The sequence below is a fragment of the Euleptes europaea genome, unplaced genomic scaffold (assembly GCF_029931775.1).
Source record: "Euleptes europaea isolate rEulEur1 unplaced genomic scaffold, rEulEur1.hap1 H_1, whole genome shotgun sequence".
NCBI lineage: Eukaryota > Metazoa > Chordata > Lepidosauria > Squamata > Sphaerodactylidae > Euleptes > Euleptes europaea.
Window position 1 is genome coordinate 361,584 of NW_026612049.1, and position 27,644 is coordinate 389,227.

A 27,644-nucleotide genomic window follows, 5' to 3' on the forward strand; every position below is an offset into this window, starting at 1 on the left:
GAACATCCCAGGGATGTCTATCAACTTGATACTCCATCGGACAGTTCAACCATAATGCATTCTGGAGATATCCAATTCTATTTTAAGTATTGTTAGAAGATAAGCAAACAATTATCCCCCACTCACCTGCCATAGGTACTAACTGAGCTGCTGTGATGGCACAGAATGTTTACAAATATTTTATTTGGAAAACTTTTATCCTACCTTGCTGCCAACAAGGACTCAAAGTGGTTGCAGAAGGGGGGGAATCTATGTGTAGAATGATGACTAACACCACAATTCCAATTTGCTCAAAGCTTTGGCAGGAGAAAACTTTATACAGAATCAATCTAAGGACAGAAAGCCATTTGCTAGCCAGCCAAACCTTTGGCTACAGTCAAGACACTGAACTCAATTTTTAATTTTTATCTATATACATACACACATCTAGTATTTAAGTATACTAAGAATAAAACAGGACCATGTATATTTAAATAAACCAAAAGCCATCGTACACAATAAATGCAACTATGGAACAATGAAATGCTAAATACCTAATGTGTTATTAATTCAATTATAAAGAATGCAGGCAGATGCAGAAAAATGTGGTAACTGCCAAAATTAAATGTAGCATACTGATTATATCCCATTTTACTTGCAGATGCCTAATCTCTCTCCCAGAGGAAAAACCACAGTTACTGAACCCAGAGAACCAGCCCCCCTCCAGAAAATCCTACAACAAATATTAAAGTCAGTTTTGTAGCACCACCTTAATACATGAAGGATAAAAGAAGTGTCTGGATTTTGAGGGTCATCACCATTTGAATGGTTTGCAAAATTAAAAATATCAAATATACCGAGGAAATTATGTTCTAAAAAAGACAAAAAGGGCCACTGCTTAGTTGTACTATTTGAAGTTTCACGTTCCAGCAGCTACTGAAGCAGATTATAGAACAGTTCTGTTGTCTTGCTCTTTGACAAGTCTCAGTTGAAAATCCCTGGATCGACATAAGGGTAAGCAAGAAACTGTCCTAACTTGTTGCCGTCTGCATCATAGTGGAGCATTTGGAAACAAGTGTCACAGAAGAATGAAGGATCTTGAGGAGCAAGGCTGTCATTGTTGGTCACCCATCTGTAAGTTTCAAAGCAGAATTACTTCACGTAAGAATGACATTTGCCAACCTTGTGCTCACTTCCTTAGTTTCTCAACTGAAAAACATGAATACTTACTACAATCTGTTGAGCCTTGCTCAGTACCATTCTCACTCTGAGTCAGAGGGCATCTTGGAACAGATGGGGTGATTCCTCTTTCTGGTGCTAGGGCAGGCAGGAAGTAATTAATTTTTCCTGATCCTGGCCGGAATCACCCTCTGGCTCCAGTTTTCCTCCTTCCTCGCTAAGGGTAGGCAGCATCGCAGATCACTCTGCACCAGAGGGTACACACCTACCTTCAAGGACTACAGCACACCACCAACTTTCAGATTCTCTCTCCATCTCCAATCTGAGAGGGAGAGAGTACAATGGTGGCAGCAGAGCTTAAAGCCAATGGGTACCTCAATCAGGAGGACCACATGGCTTGGCTCCTTTTGGCGGCGCAGCCATCAGAGCAGCCTCGCACCCCCACACACACACACTGGGCTCCCGCAGAGGCGGTAGAGCCAGGCACCAGCAAGTTGGGAAAAAAGAAGGACAGCCGGGCTCCCGTGGGAGTGGTAGAGCTTGGCGCCGGCACCAACAAGTCAAGGAAGAAGGGGTGATCGGGCTTCTGCAGTGGCAGCAAAGACCAGCAGCGGCAAGACGAGGAAGACCAAAGGCGCCAGCTCCAGCAAGCCTGACACCAAGAAGCCCCGCCGCGATGACGCCGAAGCCCTCGGAGAGGTCCGATCAACCAGCAGCGGCAACAAGGACCCACGGGAAGTCCGGCTCACTCCAGAAACCTCCAGGAAGCAGCCGGATCCCCCAGAGCCACCACGGGACCCTGCGACCAGCCGGGAGCAACCGAAGCAGCCCATGCAGCAGACTGGTGAGCCTAGAGGGCCTGGGGAAGCAAAGCCAACGGGGACTGGGGGAGGGCAGCTCCAGCGCCCTGAGGACTTGCTTGCCCTCATGAGACCCTGGAGACCCTTCCATACCCTAAGGGTAAATAAACTGGGAAGGGGCCATGGCTCAGCGGTAGAGCCTCTGCTTGGTATGCAGAAGGTCCCAGGCTCAGCGGTAGAGCCTCTGCTTGGTATGCAGAAGGTCCCAGGTTCAATCCCGGCATCTCCAGTTAAAGGGACCAGGCAGGTAGGTGATGTGAAAGACCCCTGCCAGAGACCCTGGAGAGCCACTGCCGGTCTGAGTAGACCATACTGACTTTGATGGACCAAGGGTCTGATTTAGTATAAGGCAGCTTCATGTGAGATCGGGCTAGCCTGTGCTGTCCAATTTAGAGAGGACTAAGGCAGAGAAGGACTCGAATTTTGAATTGCACGTTTGGGGGGGAAACTTGTGATGTTGCTTGTGTCTTTGTTTTTTGCAAGAAGTGCACAGTGAGACCCTGGGGACCCTTCCATACCCTAGGGGTATATTGACTGGGGATGGGCTGTAGCTCAATGGTAGAACCTCTGCTTGGCACGTAGAAGGTACCAGGTTCAATCCCTGGCATCTCCAGTTAAAGGGACCAGGCAAGTAGGTGATGTGAAAGACCTCTGCCTGAGAGACCCTGGAGAACCACTGCTGGTCTGAGTAGACAATACTGACTTTGATGGACCAAGGGTCTGATTCAGTATAAGGCAGCGTCCATGTGTTCAAAAGGGCCCTAAAGGAGGAGTTTCCGTTCCTGCAGGACCCTAGAGTAGGTCCCACACAGAGAAGGTCGGGACTCTTCCCCTGAAGCACACAGTCGTCCCAGGAAAAGCAGGAGCAGAAGCCCCAGAGATCCCTCATGCCCATGGCCCACCAGGGCAGCAAGGAAGCCATGGCCTCAGCACAGGTCCGGCCACAGGGAAACCTCTCCAGCCTCCTCTAGATCCTCGGAGGATGAGGAAAGGGAGGAGGGGGGATTCTCCTCCAAAGAGAAAAAGACTTTCAGGCCACACCAGAGCAGCAGCCCAGGCTCTTTCCAGGGGAGGAGTACCAGAACCTCCTGGCCAAGGCCATTATGGCTCTCGACCTCACGAAGTCAGTAGAGCCAGGGGAGGGGGCCAAGGACAACTCCAGACCCAAAGGGCCCCAGGAGTTCTTCCCCAGGACCCAGTCCTCAAATAAGGTGGCCCCATTCCCGGAGTATTTCGAGATGCTGGTAAGGAGGGAGTGGGAAAAGCCTACCAAGCTAAGGCAGTTCCCACACAGCATTAGGATAATGTATTCCCTTTCTCCACATGCCATGGAGATGCTGAGACCCCCCAAGTGGACACACTGATAGCGGCGCTCCAGTGCGCAGGCCTGCGTGTGGAGGATGGCATGGGCTCCTCAAAGACCCACTAGACAGGCGAGCTGACATGGCCTCCAGAAAGGCCTATGAGGCCCTCACAACTTCCATCCAGGCATCGGCCACTGCCTCGCTCATCGCCAGGGCAGCAATAGTCTGATCTAGGAAACTGGCCACCATCATTCCCCCCGACCATCGCAAGGCCATGGAGGGCATCAACAGGAACCAGAAAGCCGTGGCCTTCATGGCAGATGCCACCCTGGACTGCATGTCCCTAAGTGCCAGGGCGATGGCAGCCAACACGGTTGCCAAAAGAGCACTCTGGCTGAGGGCTTGGCCAGTAGATTTCTCTTCCAAAGCCATGCTTCCAAAGCCATGCTTGCTCAAGGAAGCTAGTGATTTTAATTGTTACCGTAAGTTTTTAAAATCAGTAGGTCAGCCAAATCCATCTTTAGCTCCCTCTCAACCACTAATTGTTATTCAAAAAAACAACAGAAAACAGGGACCACTTTTGAGGGCTGCAAAAGTCACAAATAAGAAACCCAAAGGCTCTATATGGCTCGGATTAGAAAAGCAAGGTATCCTGCCAAAGGTACTGTGTGGCCAGCCAAGGCTTGGCATCTCTTCCTTTAATCCTAGCTCTTAATCCAGCTCGGTTTAATTCAGTTAAACAACATCTCTTCAGTAATGAATTTTTTAACCAATCATCTCCCAATATTAGACAGCCACCTAATGCAGAGTACAGCCCCCATGGATGGCACCTATGAATTACCAGAGGGACCCAATGGGTCAAACAGACTAACCCACAGATTAAAAAGTCAACATTTTATTTAGAAGATACCTAGACCATGACAGCTATAAATCCTGGAGAAGCTAATCATGCTCTTTTGAGGCAGCTTATTTCCTTCTGTTGGCAGACAAAGTAGTAAAAACCCAGAGAAGAAAAAAAACATTTATTAAAGCGACAGTTTGCTTCCCACTCCCTGCAGCACAAGTGTGAGTGATTAGAATCAGCACTTAGGAAACAAGTTTATTGTATGCCAACAGCAGCGCCCTACACATAGATGCATCTTTCCAGATCGTGATGTCCATTTTGCAATACCCTTAAAGATAACGCATTGCGTCTCTTCAGTTATTGCTCACTTACTGTATGTAATCACAGCACTTTCTTGCTTATTTGGTTTACTCTTCCCATTTGGAACTGCATGGCAAATCTTTTTAAAAGTAAGGATCTCAATTAATTCTAATCCATTAATTTACCCATAATGGAAAAGCCAAAGCAGCCTTGTAGATACATCTACAAAAGTTACGAACCCACAAGTATTTCCCCCACTAGCCCACACATGCTTTTATTACTTGTTTGCCAGACACCAAGCAAAACAAAAACAAAAATTAGCACCCAATTATGTCATCCAGAAGTGCCATGCGATTCTAGTTGCTTTCTCAGAATTCCCCCTCCTCTTCCACTACCCTTCAACAGCTGCTGATCTGATGGAAAGCGGGTAGGGGAGGAAACATTCTTGCAACACCCCTTCATTAACAGTCTGTCCTCATCTTCTCTTTCTTGCCCCCACCCCCAATCCCCTGATGGTGAAGCTGGATAGGAACATTAGCACCCAGGTGCATTCTGGGAACTGTAGCACCCAGAACAACTGACATTCCCTCTCTCCTGACAGCAGTCCTTATCAGAAGGGCAGATGTTGGGGTGAGATGGAGGGGAAAAGAGAGGGGGATTATTCTCTGGCTTGCATTTACTGTCCAAGCCAAAGAGGAATATAGCGGCTGGGAAGCTTGTGTTGCTTTGAAGATGGCCATTCTGAACTGCTGAAAAAATGTATTCTGAGCCACAGTACCTTGTCAGCATCTCTAGGGAAAAATATTCCCTTCCTGATTAAGAACATTTGGGGGAGGGTAATATTTTAAATGTGATTTTGTGTGGGTTTTGTGGTATAATATATTTGAAAACTTCACACTGAGGAGGAAAGAATAGATAAGAGTGTCACTCACCCCAGGCAACTGAGTAAAACTTATAAGACTGAGCTGTGTACATATTTATCAGAGCTGTAATATTGCAAAGCTCAGCACTATTTAACCTTCTTTTGACAGTCTTTTAAGCCAAAAATTCCCAAATGATATCTACCAATTGATTGCAAAATCCTCCCAAGTAGCTTCTGTACTTCTTTCCCCATTGCCCCCACCCCATAACAAAATAAGACCTGTTATCTCCATTCCAGGGGACAATTGATTGTTCTTCCCAAAGACCGCAGAACTTTTAAAAGTAACTGTAGTTACTTTGTGTAGACATTTCACTTATTACTCAGTTGTCTGCGGCCTAATTCTCACTGAGGTGGTGGACTTGCGTCTGGGTTGACTGCAGGTGAGGGTTCACATAGACTTGGAAAATCAGCAAATCAGGGATAAAGTTAAGCAAGGATTCATATTCCTTACATGCTAGTTTTATGTTAAAAAACAGAAAAGCAGCCAATTGTCATCTGAGCTCCCATCTGCAGCCTGAAGTAGTTTATGAAATAATATTACCTCAGTGAAAACTAAGTTTATGAAACTTACTAGTAGTAGGGGTGGCAGAGAACACACAATTCCTGCTCTTTTAACACTGGAAAACATTTTCTATAAACAAGATGTCATGGGAGGAAAGACCCTTCACAGTCAACCCAAGCTGATGTGGTAGAGGGGCTGACGTGGCAGAGATGCATCACTTCTTGCTGCCTATAATAAGATCAGCACTACAGCTCCAAGTAACCAACCCAAATGACTGAGATATGCTTGTGTATCTGTCTTATATTGGAGGCACTGGTTTAGCTCACAACCATAATAATCTGCTGCAAAGCTGTTCTATTATTTGTTTGTTCACAGATATGGAGATCAAAACCTAGTACATCAAGGTCACTCACCTGGCTGTGTACATTTTGCATACAAAGCATTTCTTGGTCCACAGCCAATGTTTCTTGGTTAACAAGGGATAAAGGCTCCTATCTAGACAGTCATCCTGATGAATTAACCTACACAGGGATAGAATAAGAAACTTATTAGAATACACTGATTTCTGTGTGTTGTTATGAAGAACAGTTAGGTGACACACAGGTTACAGAGTACAATGGTTGGGAGGAAAAAGCACACCCATTACACAGTGAAAATCCAAATGGAAGCAACAAACAGAGCTTAATAGCATGTCCTTTCTGCAACTGATCAATTTTGGTGGTAAAAAGTGCCATCAAGTCAGAGCTGACTTATGGCAACCCCATAGGGTTTTCAAAGCAAGAGTCGTTTGGGAGTGGTTTGCCACTGTCTGCGTCCGCATGGACAGAGAGTTCTGAGAGAACTGTGACTGGCCCAAGGTCACCCAGCAGGCTTCGTGTGAAGGAGTGGGGAATCAAACCCAGTTCTCCAGATTACAGTCCTCCACTCTTAACCACTACACCCCGCTGGCTCTAGTTTACTCAGTGCTTTTTGTCATGAGGCAAGCTCGAAGCCAGTTCCTGCCCTCTTATGGCATTATGCACTACCTATAGAAAGAGTTCGCCGATGGATTTGAGACTGCCCTATTGATTGGCTCCTCTTCAGCCAAGTTTGGAAGAGCACAGCCTGAAGCAGTAGATGAAATTCCCATAAGTGAGCAGACCCTGAAGCAGGTGATGGCCACCTCCCTGCTTTCTACAAGACTTAAGTGAGTTGAATGCCTCTAGCAAAGAACTCTCTGATCCCCTTATGGGCAAGACTGCATACCCGGAGCCCCATCATCTCCAAACTGACATATGAAGGAAGGAACTAATTATTATTGTAAGCTGCCTTGAACCAAGAGAAATGGCAGGATATAAATGTTGTAATAAATAAATTTGCTCGGTGTGTGGTTTGATGATGGGAGGGGGGTTAATATAATTATTCTTCTTCTGAAGGTCAGTGTCAGATTTATACCCAAGTCTACAGACCACTGTACGCAACCCATAACTGCACACGAGAAACTAAGCACATCCACGATGGAATGCCTTTCGGACAGACTGGAATTAGGGGGAAGGGAGAGTGACAGCATGTTTTAAACAGAGGCCAAAGACTGAGCAGCCCAGAGCAATGTATAGTTATTTACCTGATATCTGTGATAATAACTATGTGCTCGCACTCTCCTTGGTGGCAGTAAAGGTACGGGAAGCCAACTTTGATGTTCAAATTGTTAAATGTGTAGTCTTCCATATTAGCAGCTTGAAGATTAGTGTAGCCTCTCTCTCGAGATTCCGCCCACTCAGTAATCGTCCTGAAATTTTCAGCAACGTTATTGTTATTTCTGTACATTATAGTCTTGATAATGGTAGAAAGATTGAGAAAATACAAGGAAACAAATGTCAAAACTGGATCTTGAATTTGCAAATGTTGAGATCAGTATTTATCTCAAGTTCCAGGTAAGTTGTCAGAATACATTCCGATTCTACATGAACCCAAACCTATGATCACCAAAAACTCTTGAGGAATTTTGGAAAGAGAAATATTTATGTTGGCAATTTTGTTTCATGTTTCATAAGGGAACAATGCTGTTGATTCAGAGGGTGGTAACCTACTCAAAACAAATGCAGTAAGACACACAGTAGGTGTCTTTAGCACACTTTACATAAGTACAGGCACAATTAGACATTATAAAGGAAACAGAATTCCCTGATGCAAGTTTCCCTCATAATCCTAACGTGGGGATTGTAAGAATTTGTAAGGTATGCCAGAGAGAAGAAGAGTGATGTTTAATCCTTGATCTACAAGTGTCCATTGAGTCATTTAAAAAAATTATTCGTCCCAGGTGAGCAACATAATCAGAAATGAGCCCAGCTGCAGGGGAAAATCAGCTTCAGAAAGAGGGGGAATCCCTCACTGTTAAGGCTCTCTCTCTACACATTTCTGTTATCTCATTTTCTAAAGTCACACCTGATTCTATCCTCACACAGAAAAAAATCCAATTCATGGAATATTTGCAGGTCAGCGAGCAATTGTTCCAGTTATAGCTGTACCTTTGGAACTGCATATACAAATGGGAATTCTTTTTTACCTGCTCAGGTCTCTGCACTCTGGGTACCTCATGTCATTGTAAAAAATGCCCTCAAAATAAAAAAAGGCAGACTTGTAAAGATCCTAAGAGAGAGACAGACGGGAACAGAAGAAGAAAGTTGTTAGGGTGAAAACTAATATTTAAAAGACTGTCTTCCCCTCACACCCACAAATACACTAAAAAACCCTCAACAAACAACAAAACCTTAGTCATATCTTCCAAGTGTGAAGTTACAACACACCGTATATACATTTTCATTCTCTCATTATCCATGAAGATTCTGTTAGTATTGCTATTTGCTGTTGCACAATAATGGACATTTTCTTCACAGATGCAAAACCTAAGGATAATTATTTTTAGCTTTGGCCAAGGACATTCACCTTTAGATCAGGGGTCCCCAACATGGTGCCCATCAACACCTTTCCTGGTGCTCACCAAGCATTTGCACTAAGTAAGTACAACCAAGAAGGGCTCCTGCCCAACAGGGCTTCTGATCTGCCATGGGAGGTTTGATTGGATGTGCAGATTAAATAAACATTGCTACAGTGGCAGCTGCTACCCCAGTGTTGTTTTTATTCTCTCACTCCTCTTTCCCATTGTATTTTTTACATTACCCCTCCTATCCCTGCATATGGGCTTCCTCCGTGTAGTTGGCTCCTGAGTAGGGTTGCCTGGTCCCTCTTCGCAACCGGTGGGAGGTTTTGGGGGCGGAACCTGAAGAGGGTGGGTTTGGGGAGGGGAGGGACTTCAATGCCATAGAGTTCAATTGCCAAAGTGGCCATTTTTCTCCAGGTGATCTGATCTCTATCAGCTGGAGATCAGTTGAATTAGCAGGAGATCTCCTGCTACTACCTGGCAATTGGCAACCCTACTCCTGAGGCAGCCATTTTGTGGTTTCACCCACCACACTGTCAGAATTCCAAAGGTACCCACCAGCTTAAAAAGGTTGGGGACTGTACTTTAGATCATGCTATAGCAACGAAGGCACATGATCCAATAGATCCTCCCAAGTAGCCTTTGTACAGGAACTGGAGACCTCTCCTGTTGGGATCACGTGAACCAGCGGTTCTCAACCTGTGGGTCGCGACCCCTTTGGGGGTCGAACGACCCTTTCACAGGGGTCGCCTAAGACCATTGGCAAGCCCCAGCCCCAGCTGGGGGCAGCCCGCCCGCCCTCACCGGGTCTCCTGGACACTCAGAGCCGCCTCTCCCGGCGCAGCGGTGGCCAGGGCGCCAAGGCGGCGGCGGGGACTGGGCCGGCCTCTTGAACATTATGTCTAAAATCTATGCTAAATATCTAGAACAACGACTAGTTAAATGGACACAGGATAATAAAATCATTGGCCCTGAACAAATTGGATTTATAAAAGGATGTTCCACAGTGGACCACTGTCTCCTTTTATCTTGTCTAGCAAAAAAATATATGAAATCGGGCACAAAAAAGTTATATGTTGCCTTTATAGATTTAAAAGGAGCTTTTGATTCAATTGATCGGAACCTTCTCTGGAACAAATTAGAGTCCCTGAACATAGACCCCCGCCTTTTATATCTCATTAAACAACTCCACACAGGTACCTTTTGCCAGGTCAAATTCTCAGATGAAGGCCACTTAACACCCAAAATCCCTACTTCAAAAGGAGTGAAACAAGGTTGCGTTTTAGCCCCACATCTTTTTAATCTATTTTTAGCTGATCTTCCAAAGATTTTTAACTCAATTGATGGTCATTCCCCTAAGATTGGAAACCTGAAAATTCCACTGTTACTTTACGCCGATGACGCCGCTATTTTATCTTTTACAAGGGTCGGCTTATTAAGACACCTACAACTGTTCACTGATTATTGCAAACATAACAAATTGCAAATTAATTATGCCAAAACCAAAATTCTAGTTTTCACCAAAAGCTGGCATCTTTCAAAATGGTCCATCGACAATGTACCAATAGAACAGGTCAAGACTTTTAAATATCTGGGTCTCACTTTTAACTATAATTTAACTTGGACAAATCACAGAAATAATGTCATCAACTTAGCTAAATATTCAGCATCACAGATTAAACGATTTTTTTACTTAAAAGGGAACCAATATGTGCCTGCAGCTATTCATGTTTTTACAGTTAAGATTTTGGCGCAACTACTGTATGGAATACCTGTCTGGATAGAAGCACTGAATAAAAATTTGGAAGCTGTACAGACTTCCTTCCTCCGCCAAATACTAGGACTTCCTAGTTGCGTCCCATTCCAATCTATCCTTAGTGAAACTGGAATGATGACTTTAGAGACCAAAGCTTGGCTCTCAACTTTTAAATATTGGATTAAGATTCATTTTTCTCCAAATGAAAATCGTCTTACTCCCTTTTTATTAAAAGAAGCTGCAGATACAGAGTGGTTCACGCTTATCCCACACAAACTGAAAACCTTGGGATTAGATATAGACAACTTATTGATGCTGGACAGCCAAACCATCTTCCGAGTTATTAAGCAAAGACTACTTGACCACGAAAGACAAACAATCTTGCCTGCAACTCCTTTATCTTGTTCTTCATCCAAATTGGGTCTTTCTGCCAATTTTGGACTCCTCCAGGATTACTTCTACTTTCTAAGTGATCCTTCCCTCCGCAGGGCCTTTATGCTAGCTAGACTAAACGCCTTTCCATCGGCAGTTCTATTCGGGAGATTTAATGGTACCCCTTTGGAAAAGAGAATTTGTAGCTGTGGCTTAAACCAGATAGACTCCATTTATCATATTTTATTGGAATGTGAAACGCTAGCGGACCTACGTACTAAATTTTTAATGCCATCAATTTTGGATAGGAACTCTCCCCCCCACTCTCTGATCAGACTTTTACTGAACGGGTATGATCCAGAAACTACAGAAATAGTAGCCATGTTTTTGAAGCAAGCTCTAATGATAAAAATCAAACAAAAAATATAACAGCTGCTATTCCGGTTACTTGTAGAAACTAGTTTTCTATATATACCGTATATCCATTGTACTCCGGCATACCTCATTTTATTCATATCTATTGCTACAGATTGCGATATTGATGTTTTATCATTTGCCAAATTCTGGAATACCTTGTACAATTTGTTATGCCAATAAAGGTTTTTGAATTTGACTGGGCCGGCCGCCGGCTCACCAGGCAAGGCGGGCAGCGCCAAAAGCGCCCTCTCCAGCAAGAAGGCGGCCCGTGCCCAGGAGCAGGCCGGTGGGAGGCCGGCCGGCGGGAGGCCGGCCGGCGGGAGGCCGGCGGGCGGCGAGGCGGGCCACTCCCCGGGCAAAGGCCGGAAGGGGAAGCAATGCCCCCCTTGGCCTCGCCGGGCTCACTGGCCCCCGCCCGCATCAACCACTCCAACAGCAGCTCCGACCTCTCCGACTGCCCCTCGGAGCCGCTCTCCGACGAGCAGCGGCTGGCCCAGGCCGCCAGCAGCGATGCAAGGCTTGGGTTCACACTGTAAGGTTTCCAGCTTACAGGTGGTACCTGGAGATCCCCTGCTGTTACAGCAGACCTCCAGGCGATCAGGATCCATTCCCCTGGCGAAAATGGCTGCTTTGGAGGGTGAACTCCTTGGCATTATACCCTGCTGAGGTCTCTCCTCTCCCAAAACCTCTCCCAAAACCCACCCTCCCCAGGCTGCACCTCCAAAATGTCCAGGTATTTCCCAGAATGGAGCTGGCAAGCCTACTTCATAGATATGAGAATGAAACTGGTGAAAGCAGTTATCAGTTGATATTTGGATATTATGGAAGGATGGATTAGATATGTCTAATATCCTGTCTCTCCAACCATTTTTGGTGGGTATTTTGAATGACTATATGATGCATTTTCATGGTAGTGTGATCTCTAGCCCACTCTGAAACATTGTCAGAACTGGGCTTTGGGGAAATATGGTGATACCCAAATTGTTTTTGTGATTAATCACTATGCTTTAATTACGTACTATGAGGAGGTCATGCATCCTACAAAACAGACCTCTTAATTATGAGGTAGGGACATGCCTTTTGCAGGAAACACAACTGCCTTTCAAAAACAAGGCACATTTTATGCTATTTAGGTCAGCATTAGCTAAGCTCACACAAATTCTGCAGCGCTTCAAGAAAATAAAACTAACCACCAAACATTCATAATTTACACTGAAAGCCAAGGACACAGCAAGCCTGCTCCAACTCTCCTTAATAGACAAGACAGCTTTCTTGAAAGCCAAGGGATGAATTAATTTATTGAGAGAAAGCCACAAGTGACTGAAAGCATTGTGCTGTTCAACAGTGCAGCCTCCACAATGACACTGTTGTCTCCTCTAGCAAGCAACAATCAGAGGAAAGCTTCAGTTAGGCAACAATGATGCTTGACTGTCATCCGTACAACATCTTCATATATTAGTCTAAGGACCCTTTCAGGTGTTACAGTCTGCAGGCAGTCTTAACTAGGCAAATAGTAAAAAGATAAACTGAAAACCCAACAAATGTGTTTGGAATCATACAGACAAACTCTTCAAGGCAGGCTATTTATTTTTATACCACCTTTCCTTCAAGGAGCTCAGAACACCCTTCCCTACCACTTGACTCTCACAATAATCCTGCAAAGTAGCGTACACTGAGAAACACTGCTGAAACAGTTTTGTTGTCAAGTGGTGTGTGAAATAATCCTAAATCCTCTGAAAAGCAACACTTAAATATTGTCATGATATGAATTTAACAGACCTGCAGACAAGATCTCAGACTGCACACAAAGAGCACTTCCTAACCAGGGTTATAATAGCAAATACAGTCTGCAATGTAAAAGATAATACCAGAGTTCATCTCCTAATAATGAACAACAATTTTTTAAAAAAATATGTATTTTTAAGATTATACTCCTTCCTTTCTCAAATAAGGGACCTCTAGTGAGGTTTCACAATTCTTAATCTGATGGGTTAAAATCAAGAGGTAGTGACTTCATCAGTTAATGGGGAATGATTGAAGACTGCATCCCACCCCGAAAAAACTGAATAAAATATCTGCAAAATTACAACAGCAGAAGACAAAAATGGACAGGAAGACAGACAAGGGACAGGCCGAAGAGTCCCCAACTCTGGCCACAGATCAAAAAGATTTCTGTCTTTTCTGTTTGACAGAAGTGGGCAAATAAGAAGTAGGGGGGAACACAAGACATCAACTGGGGCAACCTTAAAAAACTGCTAACATAGCAGAGTTTTCTGTGGAGCATAATTTACAGCGAATTCCTGAGTTCTAAGGGCAAAAGCCCTTAGGAGGCCAGGAAGGCGCCGTGCCGACGTCCGGGGCCCCCACGCCAGCGTCCAGCCAACTAACGCTGGCAGGAAGGCCGGACACTAGTTGCGGGCAGCAGGTATCTTAAATTCAGCCCGGGACATCAACAAAGCCTTCTGAAAGACATAGAAGACAGGCATAATTTGATTTTAGAGGATTTCTAGAGCATATGTAGAAATGTAAGATTTTGTTTGCTAGGGCTTTTAGTGTAAGCCACAGGAATGGTGGGGGGTGTTATTAGGAGTTTTATTTTACCTTGTATGTTTTAAATTTAAGATACCTTGATCCAAAAAGGAAAGGGTCAATAAATAAAATACACAAAATACTAGAGTCCCATGTTTAGGCAAGAACACCTACTTATGGACTGATATTGGTACACAATCTCCAAGTCTCATATGTAAGAATACTGTAATATAAAAGTGGCTAAGAAATCTAGCAATTCCAATTGAATTACAGATGAATTAAAGTATAAACATACAGATGAATTAAAATATAAAATATTGGTCCACTGGTATTTTGTTATTTAGATAACTGAAACTACAGTGGAAAAGCTGTAGCAGAATACATTCTTATCTTCACATATTTTGGATACAGATTCTGGACCATGTAAATGATCACAGCATGAGATGCTATTTCCTTTCTCCCAGAAATGGTTGTACCTACACTTTAAGCAATTCATAGCCAAAATATACCCCAGAACTTGCTAAGCGCATTTTCAAAAGCAATAAATTCCAGTTAAACATTTCAGGACTAAAAAAACATATAAGCCAGCTTTAAGCATATTAAAAATTAAAGTTACTATACCTTACTGATATGTTCTGGTGCTAGGTCAGGATGACTGCTAAACTCCCCACCAATCTGAAGGTCACTGACACAGGAAATTGAATCTCTGACCTCGGTGAGTTTTTGGCTGCCTAGAACCAGCATCGTCTGATACGGCTTGCGGGTCTTATGCTGCAGAGGACAACAAGAGCTAGAACCAACCATAACCCAAATCCAAGCATTTCAGACTCTGACACTGAATTCCTGCACATGCTGAAGGCAGTAAGCCACTATACCGAGCACTTTGTTAGGCAACAGAAGGGCTCTTTCCGCTACTCCAGTGACAACTTTAAATCCAGGTGGTGGAAGTCAACTATAGGGAGAATCAACAGCCTAGGCTTTGCCCCTGTAAGTCTGCTGGAGTTGAGCAGGGAGCGGGCAAAGCAGGAAATCAAGCAAAGGCTATTTGACACTGAATGCCAAATAGACCTCTCGATCTCCCAGCATTTATGGCACCCGACAGGTCTAGATTTGTCCTAGCACTAGCGGATTATTTATTCCTGCTAGAAGTGAATAAGTATAGGAGGGCCTTTACGCTGGCAAGATGCGCAGCCCTACCTTCAGTGATTTTAGAAGGTAGATATAAGAAGGTACCGAGATCAGAGAGACTGCTCCAGCAAGTTGGGAGAAATAGTCACAGTCGAAAATGCTTTCCTTAAGTGTCCCTTTAATGAGGAAGCTACACTAAAGATCATAGTTCCCTCACTTAAAAAAACTACTGCTAGTTCTGAAGAGGGAAAAACCAAGTACTTACCTTGGGAGGGGGAATGCCTCAGTCACAAAGCAGGTTGCTAAATGTTGTGCATTCATTTGTAAGACTCGCTCATAGAGTGGGCCTCGGAAACGTAAATGAATATTAATCTTTTAACTTCTTGCTATGTAAGGAATTTTATATTGTTATTATGAGTATGCTTGGTGCCTTATAACTTTGTGTTTTATAAGAGTATATATTTATTGTTGTCTGGCTGGTGCCGTATCAATAAACATTTACATTTTACCGAGCACTTTGAGGCTTTGCAACACAGAAACAGTACGCTTTCCCTTAGTTTCTGCAGCAGTACATATGATATATAACAACAATCAGTGTGCCCCTGTTTGGAAAACAAGAGGGCGTGAGTGGCAATGGCTTACATGGTGGGGCACGGGAAGGATTTTCCACCCCTGAAGGGGGAGGGGGATGTAGTGTCTTTACTAGAGGAATTCATGAGGCAGGGACAGAGTTGCCAAGGCCACAGCACCAGCACCATGCAGGCACGCAGCTAATGAACAGGTAGCCGGATCCAGTGCATGCAACCAAAGTCACCAGACAGCATCCTAACCATACTCTTTTATCCCTATAGTTAGTATATGCCTGTACGGTGCTGCAGTGCTGATGCAGTGGCAGGTGACTCAGTAGACAAAGGAAGCCAGACTCCCCATAATGAAGTCTCACTCCCATCAAACAAGCTTGCTCCACCTAGGATTAGCTCTCCTTCCCCACCCGCCCCCTAGAAGCTCTACTTGTGGTAAACAGCCCTCTAGCAGAGACTCGCTTTCCACCACACCTTCTGCGGAGGCAGCTGGCCTTAAAGGGAAAAAGTACCAGGCTTCTCTTAGTTCAGAACCACAGTGCTGCTCTATATATCTAGAAGTTGTTCTAAGCTTTTTTTCTTCACTAAAGTTTCATCAGCTACAGCTGGTACTCTGGAGTTTTTCATAAGAACCCAAGAAGAGCCATACTAGAGCAGGCCAGTGGTCTATCTAGCTTAGCATCCTGTTTCACACAGCAGCCAACCAGTTGCCCTGCAGGGCCAACAAATAGGGGCACAAAAGCCAACACCTCCCCCTGATATTGCCTCCTGGCACTGGTATTGAGATTTGCTGCCTCTGAATATGGAGATTCCCTTTAATCACCATGGCTAATAGTCATTCATACACCTATTCTCCATGAATCTGTCTGATTTTTCAGTGTTTAAAAGTGTTATTTCATTTTAAGTAGTATCAATTTCTTATTTTGCTCTTTCCTCCCTTCTCCAGTCAACCTTTGCGTTATCTCTTTAGTATGAGTCCTACTTGAATGGCTTGACATGCTTTATATAAAACTGAAAATGTAAACATAGTGGAGTTTGTGCCAAAATTAAAACTCCCTTCCACTGGAAACTAACTAACCCTAATGGAAGCACTGTAAGATCTACTTAGATTGGACTTTTGGTGATTAAAAACAGATCGGTTGCACCCAGCCTGCTTAAATGATTTATTCCAACATGTAACTTTAAAGTCCTTCTGACTCAAAGCCACCAACAGTCAAACATCTTAGAGCACAACTGAGCACAGATCCCCAGTACTTTCTCACCTAGAATTGCCCCAAAGGATCCAGACTGTTTGTGAACAAGCTACTACAAGAGATGTCAACCATCTACAATCCAAATTATTTTTTAGAAAGAAAAGCATCACTAACCTTCTGAAATATAACTGGATAGAAAATATTGAGGGTTAAAACAAGCTCTCCCTCCTTGACTAAGTTTACGGGATCCTCGGGCCTCTTTCCAATTGCATGAGATTCCTAAAAAGAAAAGAACATTATTTTAATTCTCATTGAACAATCCACAAGATCTGACAGAGAAAGCTAACAATTATAAATTATTTCAGAATGTTCAACTAATTTTTTTATCACCTTGCAATCCTCAAAACAAGGCTACAGTCAGTATGATGGCCATATTTGTTTTTATTTACTACATTTTATCTTCCTCCAAGGAGTTCAGGGCAGTATTAATTGGTCTCCATTCCTACGTTTACTTTCACAACAACCCTGTGAGGGAGATCAGGCTGAGAGAGAGTGAAAGGCCTAAGGCCATCCAGCAAGCTTCATGGCACAATGGGAAGTTGAACCTGGGTCTCCCAGGTCCTAGTCCAACATTTTAACCACTGCACCAAGCTGACTCTCGGATATTGGAGACAAAAGAGCTGAAAGTATAGCTTCCCTAAGGTCATCTGCTTGAAAGAGACAAGATTCAAATGAGGGACTTCCTGACTCATATCTCTTTATTTGGCCAGCTTCAAAATTCAAACCAACACTGGCCTCTTCAAAACACAACCAAACTACCTTTATCTATGTGTTACATCCCTCAGTTAAGCACAGAATTTTGCATTTGATCTTTTCTAGACCAAATTCTGATCTCTCATTTCACAGGGTAGTTCATGGCACTCATCCTAGTTTCACACAGATTCTCTCTCCTATGAGTGTTTCACTATACACTGGCTCAAGATAACTTGGCCAAATGCTACTGAGCATCATATCATGTCAGAACTCCTGAATGCCACCTACAGTGACTATAATCCACATTAAGAGGCTATCCATAAAAGGCGACAGAGCCAAAGGTCATGATTAGTGTATGTCCAAACTGGAAACGGACTAGCAGAATGATGCTCTCTAATTGCATTAAAGATAAGAAGAGGCTGAGAGGTAGCTGATGAGAGCAACACTGAACAGCTATACTACTAATCTGTACTACACTGTACCTCGAGGGGCAGGAAATGATTCCACCAAGTTTCCTACCCTTAGCATTACAGTGCTAGACATAGGAAGAGATTTTAAAGCAAAGATGTTCTGAACTGGGATAAACAAAGCCTACTTAAAAAAACCCAAAGCCCATGGGCCAGTTTTGCAACCCTTTTTAGCATTATTATTTATCATTATTAATATTTAAGCCATGTTTACTGCAAAAGGAGCACTCATTAGGATTTTCCACTAATGCAGTTATATCTACAAAAAATTGGATCCTGCCCGATTTCTACAAATGGAAGGGTTTTCATCTGTGAAAGCCAACTACCCCCCCCCCACTGCATTCCAAAATGCCCCCAAAATGCTGCTCCTGTGACATGGGGGGCCATCAGGAATAGCTAAGGGAAGGGAAATCAGCAGCAACAACAACAAAAACCTCCCCTGCTATGTGAGCAGCAGCTTTAGGTAGGATCCAACCCCAAATCTAGAGAGAATAAGCCCCAGGAATGCCAGCTTGCACCAATTTAGTGGCATGCAGTCTATTCCATTTTCTTATACGTGCATAAAATTGACAACTCTAAGTAGTTTCTATTGTACATCACTGATCTTTGGATTCCATCAAGAACAAATATTTTTCTAAGTTCAAAAAGCAGTTCTAAGTTCAAAAAGCTGTTTAAAGGATACTTACTATAGATTATGTTTAACCACAGAATCATATACATTACCATCTTCCTAACCAAAGCAGATATAGACGGAAATACACCTCTCCCTGCAGAGAAGTGAGTTAGGACTCTCACATGGGTTGAAGATCCCCTCCTCTTGGACTTTTTTTTTTACTGCCCTTTGGAAGGATCTGGTGCATAGAGATCAAGTATGTCATGCTTCCCGCCTTGCTCTGCATGCATGCTAAGAGTGCAGCAGGACAGAGAGGTGAGGTCATTCAGTGGTAGAACAGATTCCTCTATGGCTTGTTCATCACTAGAATACACCGCCTGGCTTGTGTTCCCTGTTCCCAGCTCCAGGTCTGTTTTCCATGGCCCTGGCATTGGCACCAGTGTGTTTCCCCCACCTTCCCATGATCTGCTTCAGCTCAGTGGATCCTAAGCCTGGAAAGGTGGAAAGCCACTGCTGTAAACAATGAAGCCCATCACTCTCAATTGAGGGCCAAAGGAGATGCAAGACAAAAGATTTGTGACTGGATCCCCAGCATTTGTTTGTTTTTAAAAGCAGCTGCTGGGCTCTGAAAATTAAATTAGACCACCAACAATGGAGGAGGATTTTTAACCCTTTTAAAATCCTTTTCTCTGTGCCATTTTTCTCAATCCCTCTACAAGGCAAAATGTAGATTAATAATACTGAGAATATATCTAAGTTTGATTGACAACCATCCAGGATCATTGCCTTAATTTAAAAAAACCAAATAGGTACTTGTAACATTAGCTTCACTTGTCACGTTGAGAATGTAGGGAAGACAGATCGAGAGAAAGATGCCTCACCATCTCATGACTAAATGTTTCTAGTCTACCTGCACGATCTATAACGAGCGTTTCTTCTCTCCTCTCCAGGGCCTTCTTCCTAATTCTATAGAAGAAAGGAAGGAAAAAATGATGTACATGTTAGGAAAAATGCATAAAGGCTCTAAAAACAGGACTCTAAAACCACACAAAGACTCAAGCATTTTACATTACAAAACAGTCTCATTTATTCAAATGCCCCTGTCCATGTGACTGGGTTCACACATTTCCCCAGCAAACATGGCACAGAGAAGTGGATCCCAGCTAGGATAATTTTGATACAGGGGGTTAAACCAGCACTGTCTCTCTCAGGGGCCAGCTAGAACCAGAAAATGGGAAATACCACTTTTGGCCACTTCCTTATCAATACTCCATACTGGCCTGTACCAACTTATATTCAGCCTGTATTTAAAGGAACCCTGACTGATAACTTTCCAGAGAGAAGTTTTAGCCACTGAAACTATGTCTTTCCAAGTATACAACCTTTCAACCGCCAATCAATGGTGCCTCTTGCAGAGTTTTGACATCTACCACCCCCACAGGAAACCTGCATAGCTTAAGTAAGGGCTTTGCAAATATTCTCCAAAGCAGCACAAGGAATTGGTGTGGGTGGGAGAAGTCTGCTGGGGACTGCAAAGTGTCGAGCATCTCTCAACAGTGTTCAAATTCCTGTTCACATGTGCCACTTTACACTGGATTACCCTTTGATAGAGTAAATGGCAGCTTCTGATATTTTATTTCCAATGGATAACTATAAAAAAGTACCTTTGTGGTCTTTACTTTCATGCTCTTTAAACAGACAGCCACTCAGGAATTAAGCAGAAAATGCTTACCAGAATGGACTAGTTATAGCCCTATGTGTATATTAAATGTTATTAAATGTTACAGGTTCATATTAAATGTTACAGGTTCTTGCCTAACAATGCACACACTCAAAATCTTCAGATACAACCCGTTCCCCTCACAAAGAAAGATCTAAAAATTGTAGACAGGTAACTTGATTTATATATGTTTCTATTTCATTGTGTGTAGAAACAGAAATGTTCCTTTGTCACACATGACCTCTGGGACGTCAAGTTCACCCCTAGAAAGCCAGCCCTGCAAGCCTGTGATTCTACTTTTCAAACCTAATACAGCCCTGTATGACAGTCCTCCAGGGAACCCAATATACCTGTTTGCTGCCTGGGACTGCAGAAAACAGTGATAAGAAGGAGGACTGTCAAGTGCTTTGCAAGCCATGATACATGGCCATATTGAGATTAGTGAGTCACAAACTCTGCAGGCCTGGTATAAACAAATCAAAAGGAAATATGAGTCAGGTATTAGAATGTTATTGATTAGTTATCACTTACCAAGCGCATTTAACTATTTCGTAAAATATTGAACTCAGGGAATAGTAAACTATTAAAGGGCATTATTAAGAATTAGGTTCAGAATTTAAAACTGAACACAGTACTCTAGGTGAGGTCTAACCAGAACAGAGTAAAGCGATACCATCACTTCACATGATCTGGACACTAGACATCTGTTGATGCAGTCCAAGACTGCATTTGCCTTTTTAGCTATCGCATCACACTGCTGACTCATGTTCAGTGTTTGGTCTACTAAGACCCCAAGATTCTTTTCACACACACTACTGCTCAGACAAGTCTCCCCCATCCTATAATTATGCATTTGATTTTTCCTACCTAAATGCAGAACTTTACATTTGTCTTTGTTGAAGTGCATTTTATTAGTTTTAGTCCAATTCTCCAGCCTGTCAAGATTATCCTGTATCTTGGCTCTGTCTTCTACTGTATTTGCTACCCCTCCCAATTTAGTATCATCTGCAAATTTAATAAGCATCCCCTCTATTCCTTCATCCAAATCATTTATAAAGATGTTGAACAACACAGGGCCCAGGACAGATCCCTGAGGCGCTCCACCAGTCACTTCTCTCCAAGTGGATGAGGAACCATTAACTAGCACTCTTTGGGTGCGATCTATCAACCAGTTACAGATCTACCTAACAGTAATAGGATCTAAACCACATTTTCCCAATTTGTCAACTAGAATACTATGTGGAACCTTATCAAAAGCCTTACTGAAATCTAGATAAACTATGTCTACAGCAGGGGTGGGGAACCTCCGGCCGGTGGGCCATTTACAGCCCACGGGATCATTTTATCCGGCCCCCGGCCCACCTGCGGAGGGCCACCTGCCAAGCCCCTCCCCGCTTGAACCCCCGGCTGGCGCGCGCTTCCTGAGTGGCTGCCGGAGGGCCCCCTGGCCAGCCCCTCCCTGCTGGATCTCCCAGCTGGCGCACACTTCCCGCACGGCAACTAGAGGGACCCCTGCCAAGCCCCTCCCCGCTTGAACCTTCAGCTGGCGCACGCTTCCCGCGCACCCGCCAAATGGCCCCCTGGCCACCCCCTCCCTGCTGGATCTCCCAGATGGCGAGGCGCGCTTCCCGCATGGCAGCCAGAGGGCCCCCTGCCAAGCCCCTCCCTGCTTGAACCTTTGGCAGGAGCACGCTTCCCGAGCAGCCGCCGAAGGGCCCCCTGGCCACCCCCTCCCTGCTGGATCTCCCGGCTGGCACGCACTTCCTGTGCAGCAGCCGGAGGGCCCCCTGGCCAGCCCCTCCCTGCTGGATCTCCTGGCTGGCACGCTTCAGTAAAGCGTCTTGGCAGGGGCTGTGGATCAGTGGTAGAGCATCTGCTTGGGAGGTGCTGTGGATCAGGGGGAGAGCATCTCCTTGGCAGGGGCTGTGGATCAGGAGAGAGCATCTCCTTGGCAGGGGCTGTGGCTCAGGGGGAGAGCATCTCCTTGGCAGGGGCTGTGGCTCAGGGGGAGAGCATCTGCTTGGGAGGGGCTGTGGATCAGGGGGAGAGCATCTGCTTGGGAGGGGCTGTGGATCAGTGGTACAGCATCTCCTTGGCAGGGGTTGTGGATCAGGGGGAGAGCATCTGCTTGGGAGGGGCTGTGGATCAGTGGTACAGCATCTCCTTGGCAGGGGTTGTGGATCAGGGGGAGAGCATCTTCTTGGCAGGGGCTGTGGATCAGGGGGAGAGCATCTGCTTGGGAGGGGCTGTGGATCAGTGGTACAGCATCTCCTTGGCAGGGGTTGTGGATCAGGGGGAGAGCATCTGCTTGGGAGGGGATGTGGTTCAGAGGGAGAGCATCTCCTTGGCAGGGGCTGTGGATTAGTGGTACAGCATCTCCTTGGCAGGGGCTGTGGGTCAGGGGGAGAGCATCTCCTTGGCAGGGGCTGTGGATCAGAGGGAGAGCATCTCCTTGGCAGGGGCTGTGGATCAGGGGCAGAGAATCTTCTTGGCAGGGGCTATGGATTAGGGGCAGAGCATCACCTTGGCAGGGGCTGTGGATCAGGGGTAGAGCATCTTCTTGGCAGGGGCTGTGGATCAGGGGTAGAGCCTCTGCTTGACAGGGGTTGTGGCTCAGAGGTAGAGCATCTGCTTGGCATGCAGAAGGTCCCATGTGCAGGATGGACTACCAAACGTGCAGCATCTCTCTTTGTACTCTGTGCCCCTCCCCAATCTGTACCCTTCTAAAATCAATCCACGGCATTGCTGGCTCGGGCAAGAAATGAACAGAGGTGGGTTGCCATTGCCTTTCTCTGCATAACGACTCTGGTATTCCTTGGTGGTCTCATATCCAAGTACTAACCAGGGCCGACCTTGCTTGGCTTTTGAGATCTGATGAGATCAGGCTGGGCTGGGCCATCCAAGTCAAGTTCCAGGTAGCATGTAAGATTTCCCAACAAACAAAATGTACTTCATAGTTTCTCTGGGCCAAAATGGGTAGGTTGCCAATAGGTTAAGATCCTAGACATCTGCAGGACAAACATACTGATACTTTCCAATGAGTAAGCCCTGCTGACTGGACTTGAGTAGGATTTAGAGTAGACCTGCATAAGACTGCACTGCTGATCACTTTTTGTTTTATATAAATTTTATATATATAAATTCTGTATGGCCCCCGAATAATGTCCAAGATATCCAAATGGCCCTTGGCAAAAAAAAGGTTCCCCACCCCGGTCTACAGCATTTTCCTGATCCAGCAAGGTAGTAACTTTCTCAAAAAAGGAGATAAGATTAGTCTGGCATGACTTATTCTTGAGAAACCCATGCTAACTCTTAGTAATCAGATCCATCCTTTCTAAATGCTCAAGGACTGACTGTTTGATGATTTGTTCAAAAACTTTTCCAGGTATAGAAGTTAAGCTAATGGGTCGGTAGTTACCCAGATCTTCCTTTTCCCCCTTCTTGAAGATGGGGACAACATTTGCCCATCTCCAATCTTCTGGCACCTCACCCGCTTGCCAAGACTTTTCAAAAACAATGGTCAGAGGCTCAGAAATTATATCTGCAAGTTCTTTGAGTATCCTTGGATGCAATTCATCTGGCCCCGAGGATTTTGTTTCATTTAAAGAAACTAGGTGTTTGTGCACTACCCCAATACCAATTCTAGGCTGCAAATCCCTTCTCTCATCATGCGTTCTGTTTAAGCCATGTTGAGCACCGCTTCCATCGCAAGAAAAGACCGAGGAAAAGTAGGAATTGAGGAGTTCTGCCCTCTCTTCATCTCCTGTTACAATGTCACTTTCCGGTCCCCGCAATGGGCTTATCTTGTCCTTATTCTTACTCTTGCTCTGTAAATAGGAAAAGAACCCTTTTTTGTTGTGTTTAGCATCTCTGGCTAGCCTAAGTTCATACTGAGCTTTAGCTTTCCTAACACTCTCCCTACAAGCAGAAGTTCCACAAAACAGAACTCTCTTTTTCCCAGCTAACAAGGTAGCCGGGAACCTCTCTATCTGTTTTCTTTACTACCAAGTATGTTAGTTCCTGAATAAAGCTTTCTCTACTCTTTAACCGGTCCATGTGGTAATTGCTCCGTAATCACTCTGTCAAAATGGGATGAGGCTGAAATAGTAGATTCTGAGGAAGGAGACTCCCACCATCTCTATTTCCACTCCACATGGCCATTTTTCCCTGGGAGGGAGATGGTGACTTTCCCAAGCCACCCTTGCAATCCACCTCACCCATCTTGAGTGTTAAGCCATCCTCTTCCAGGGCTAGGGCCAGGAGGGATAAGATTGATGGGATGAAGGAGGCAGCTGTACAATGAGGCTCACAGCAAGAGTCTGTAATGCTAGCATGCTTGGGTGAGCCTCCATTGCTGACAGACTCATTGCTGCTTATCTTTCCCAGGCTTGCAGCCAAACTCAACAGATATTTGAGCAAAAGCATCAAGCTCTGCTCCTTTTCGCACTGCAAACTCTGGCAGTGAAAGCTCAAGGCCACTGGATTTAACATTCTGCTCCTTCTTCCTGCCCCAGTGGGAAACGACTACAAACCATCAAAGGAAGAAGCAACCAAGAAAAAGGCTCCAGTCAAGTTCCCCTGAAGACAAAATGGCACACTACTGCAAATAGCTCCTTCTGGCTGAAAAACAAGGTGACAGAGAAGGAGGAAGAAGAACCCCCACAAGTTTTTTTTTTCCAGACAAAAGTAAAGCTGTAGACAGGAGGATCTCAAAAGTACTCATCATTTGTAGTCAGTTCAGTCTTTAAACAGAGGACAGGGGTTAATCCTTCTTTGCCTGCTCTAGCAAACAACAAATAAAGAGTGTCCTAGCAAAACACAATAGTAGTAAAGTTAAAGAATGGATTTGGATTCCAATCAAGTGCAACATACATGAGAGTGACCAGATTGGAGTCTTCAGGTATTTCTTCTGTGTCTTCTTTATCAGGGCTCTTTAATGCATCAATGCTAAAACAAAACAAACACACAGCTCCTAGGTAAAGTCATCATGTAAACCCATGTGCGAAAAGTTGGACAAAAAAACACAACACAGTTTTCCTGACATACTGCCCTGCTCGTATGTGTGCTGCATTTGTACTTTTTTGCAACAAGAATGGGTGTCATGTACATGTAAGAAAATAGCTGCGGCTCCCTGACACATTTACAAATGCACATTCTCATTTTGCTTTGACATGTAAACATGTAAGAGTATATGCAAACATTCTTGCTATTCAAAGTGCAATTCCATTCAAAAAGAGCCTCTGCACACCCACATTCCAGTGGAACTTTAAGAGTGATGCTGACAGGCCCCATAAACACGAGAGCAAGACTTTCATCAATGATGGGTCAAGTGATGCTTAGTGCCACTTCACAAACTAATTGTAACAAGACAGAATAGGCCTAGCAGGCTCCCTCTGCAGACAGGGTGCTGCAAGAGTCCTGGGGAAAGAATCCCAGAGTTCTTCTGACACAGCACAACTGTCTTTCTAACTGAACATGACATCCCTACTAGTTCCAACCTCCTCCCCCAATAAAAGGTTGTTTCCTGATAAGCATGCAATCCTACTTTTGAAGCTACCACTAACAGTGTCAACTGAGCCATGCTACAAAGAAATATAGAGGATCAGGCTCCTGGTACCCTTAGGACTGGAGCTTTACACCTGATCCTGTGTGTGCTTACTTAGAAATAACTCTCACTGAATTGGTTCTTGTACGTTATCCGGGCTGCGTAACCGTGGTCTTGGTCTTTTCTTTCCTGACGTTTCGCCAGCAGCTGTGGCAGGCATCTTCAGAGGAGTAACACTGAAGGGCAGGAAAAAAAATACCAAGGAAAGAAACGTCAGGAAAGAAAATACCAAGACCACGGTTACACAGCCCGGATAACCTACAAGAACCAATGAACTCTGACCGTGAAAGCCTTCGACAATATTTCTCACTGAATTCTTTTTTTATAACATTTTTAATTGTTTTTTATAGTACAGTAGTTTTCACCATTCATTAACATAATTATATGATACAAACAATATTTCTCTATTCCATATAACTAATTATATAGTTATATAACTAATAGTTATATAATGTTTATAACATTTTTATTGTTTTTTATAGTACATTAGTTTCCACCATTCATTAACATAATTATATGATACAAATAATATTTCTCTATTCTCTATATTCTATTCTATATAACTAATTATAACATTTTTATTGTTTTTTATAGTGCAGTAGTTTTCACCATTCATTAACATAATTATATGATACAAACAATATTTCTCTATTCTATATAACTAATTTAGTACAGTATATAACTAATAAATTAGTTATATAGAATAGAGAAATATTGTTTGTATCATATAATTATGTTAATGAATGGTGAAAACTACTGCACTATCAAAAACAATAAAAATGTTATAAAATTATAAATGTTATAAAATGTTATAAAAATTAGTTATATAACTAATAGTTATATAACTAATTTTTATAACTTTTTATTGTTTTTTATAGTACAGTAGTTTCCACCATTCGTTAACATAATCATATGATACAAACAATATTTCTCTATTCTATATAACTAATTGATTCAAATATTGACGTTGACTTCCCCTCTCTCCTCCTCTATCTTTCTGATAACTTCATTGCCACCTTTGCATTCAACTTCCAATCCAATGCAATACTTCACCTAGAAATCGGATTACAATGCTTAAAATCTAAACCGTTAACCTTAATAAAATAACTCTCGCTGAATTCAATGGCGTTTACTCCCAGCGTGCATCGGACTGCCGCCCCGACAGGTCTTAGCCCGACTAGCGGGGCGGAAGAGGGTTGATCTCTGAGCAAAACGCGCCCCGGAGGGCTCCTTCCACGCGCTGAGATGCGCGCAACCAAGCCCTGCGCATGCGCCCTGAGCGGCCGGCCCCTGCAAGCTCTGCAGTCCGGCGGCGGTTTCCGTTACAGGTACCTGCACACAGCCCTCAGCTGGGACGCGACGTCCAGAGGGCAGCGGAACTCCTCGGCTACCGCGGCCTCCTCGTCCCCAGGCGCCGCCTCCTGCAGACTCAGGTCTTGCGGGCCCAGCGCCTCCCTCCAAGCGGCCCCAAAAGAGGCCGCGTGGAAAACCTGGGTGTGCGTCGCCGACGCTTCGTCCTCGTAGTGGGGAACGACGCCCCCAGCACCGCCGCCCCGGCTACTACCCGCAGCCATCTTCGCGGCTTGTAGGCCAAGGCGGGATGCGCGCGCGTTGGATTGTGGGAGTTGTAGTCTTGTTGTGTTTTCTCTCGTTGAAAGGTCCCCTGGGCAAGGTCCCCGGGTCGTTCCTGAAATGCATTG

The 27,644-nt window shown here is 44.3% G+C and overlaps 1 protein-coding gene across 1 annotated transcript; it reads right to left on the reverse strand.

Moving 5' to 3' along the window:
* Nucleotides 1–843: 843 nt before the first annotated feature.
* LOC130492904 (snRNA-activating protein complex subunit 3-like) lies at nt 844–27,518 on the reverse strand. The gene is made up of 9 exons (XM_056866682.1): nt 27,277–27,518; nt 25,212–25,286; nt 19,501–19,585; nt 16,961–17,065; nt 14,506–14,655; nt 8,436–8,518; nt 7,494–7,658; nt 6,304–6,411; nt 844–1,111 (listed from the first exon to the last, which is right to left on the reverse strand). The coding sequence occupies exons 1-9, from the start codon at nt 27,516–27,518 to the stop codon at nt 964–966; spliced, it is 1,161 nt and encodes a 386-aa protein (XP_056722660.1). The 3' UTR covers nt 844–963.
* Nucleotides 27,519–27,644: the final 126 nt, after the last annotated feature.

Excerpts from the sequence above, each read along its gene's own strand:
- LOC130492904 (XM_056866682.1), bottom strand. The coding sequence starts at position 27,518 with ATGGCTGCGGGTAGTAGCCGGGGCGGCGGTGCTGGGGGCGTCGTTCCC. Across the intron at positions 8,519-14,505 it reads CACCAGAACATATCAGTAAG|GATCTTTACAAGTCTGCCTT; the intron begins GTATAGTAACTT and ends TCTCTCTCTTAG. Across the intron at positions 6,412-7,493 it reads GTTATTATCACAGATATCAG|GTTAATTCATCAGGATGACT; the intron begins GTAAATAACTAT and ends ATCCCTGTGTAG.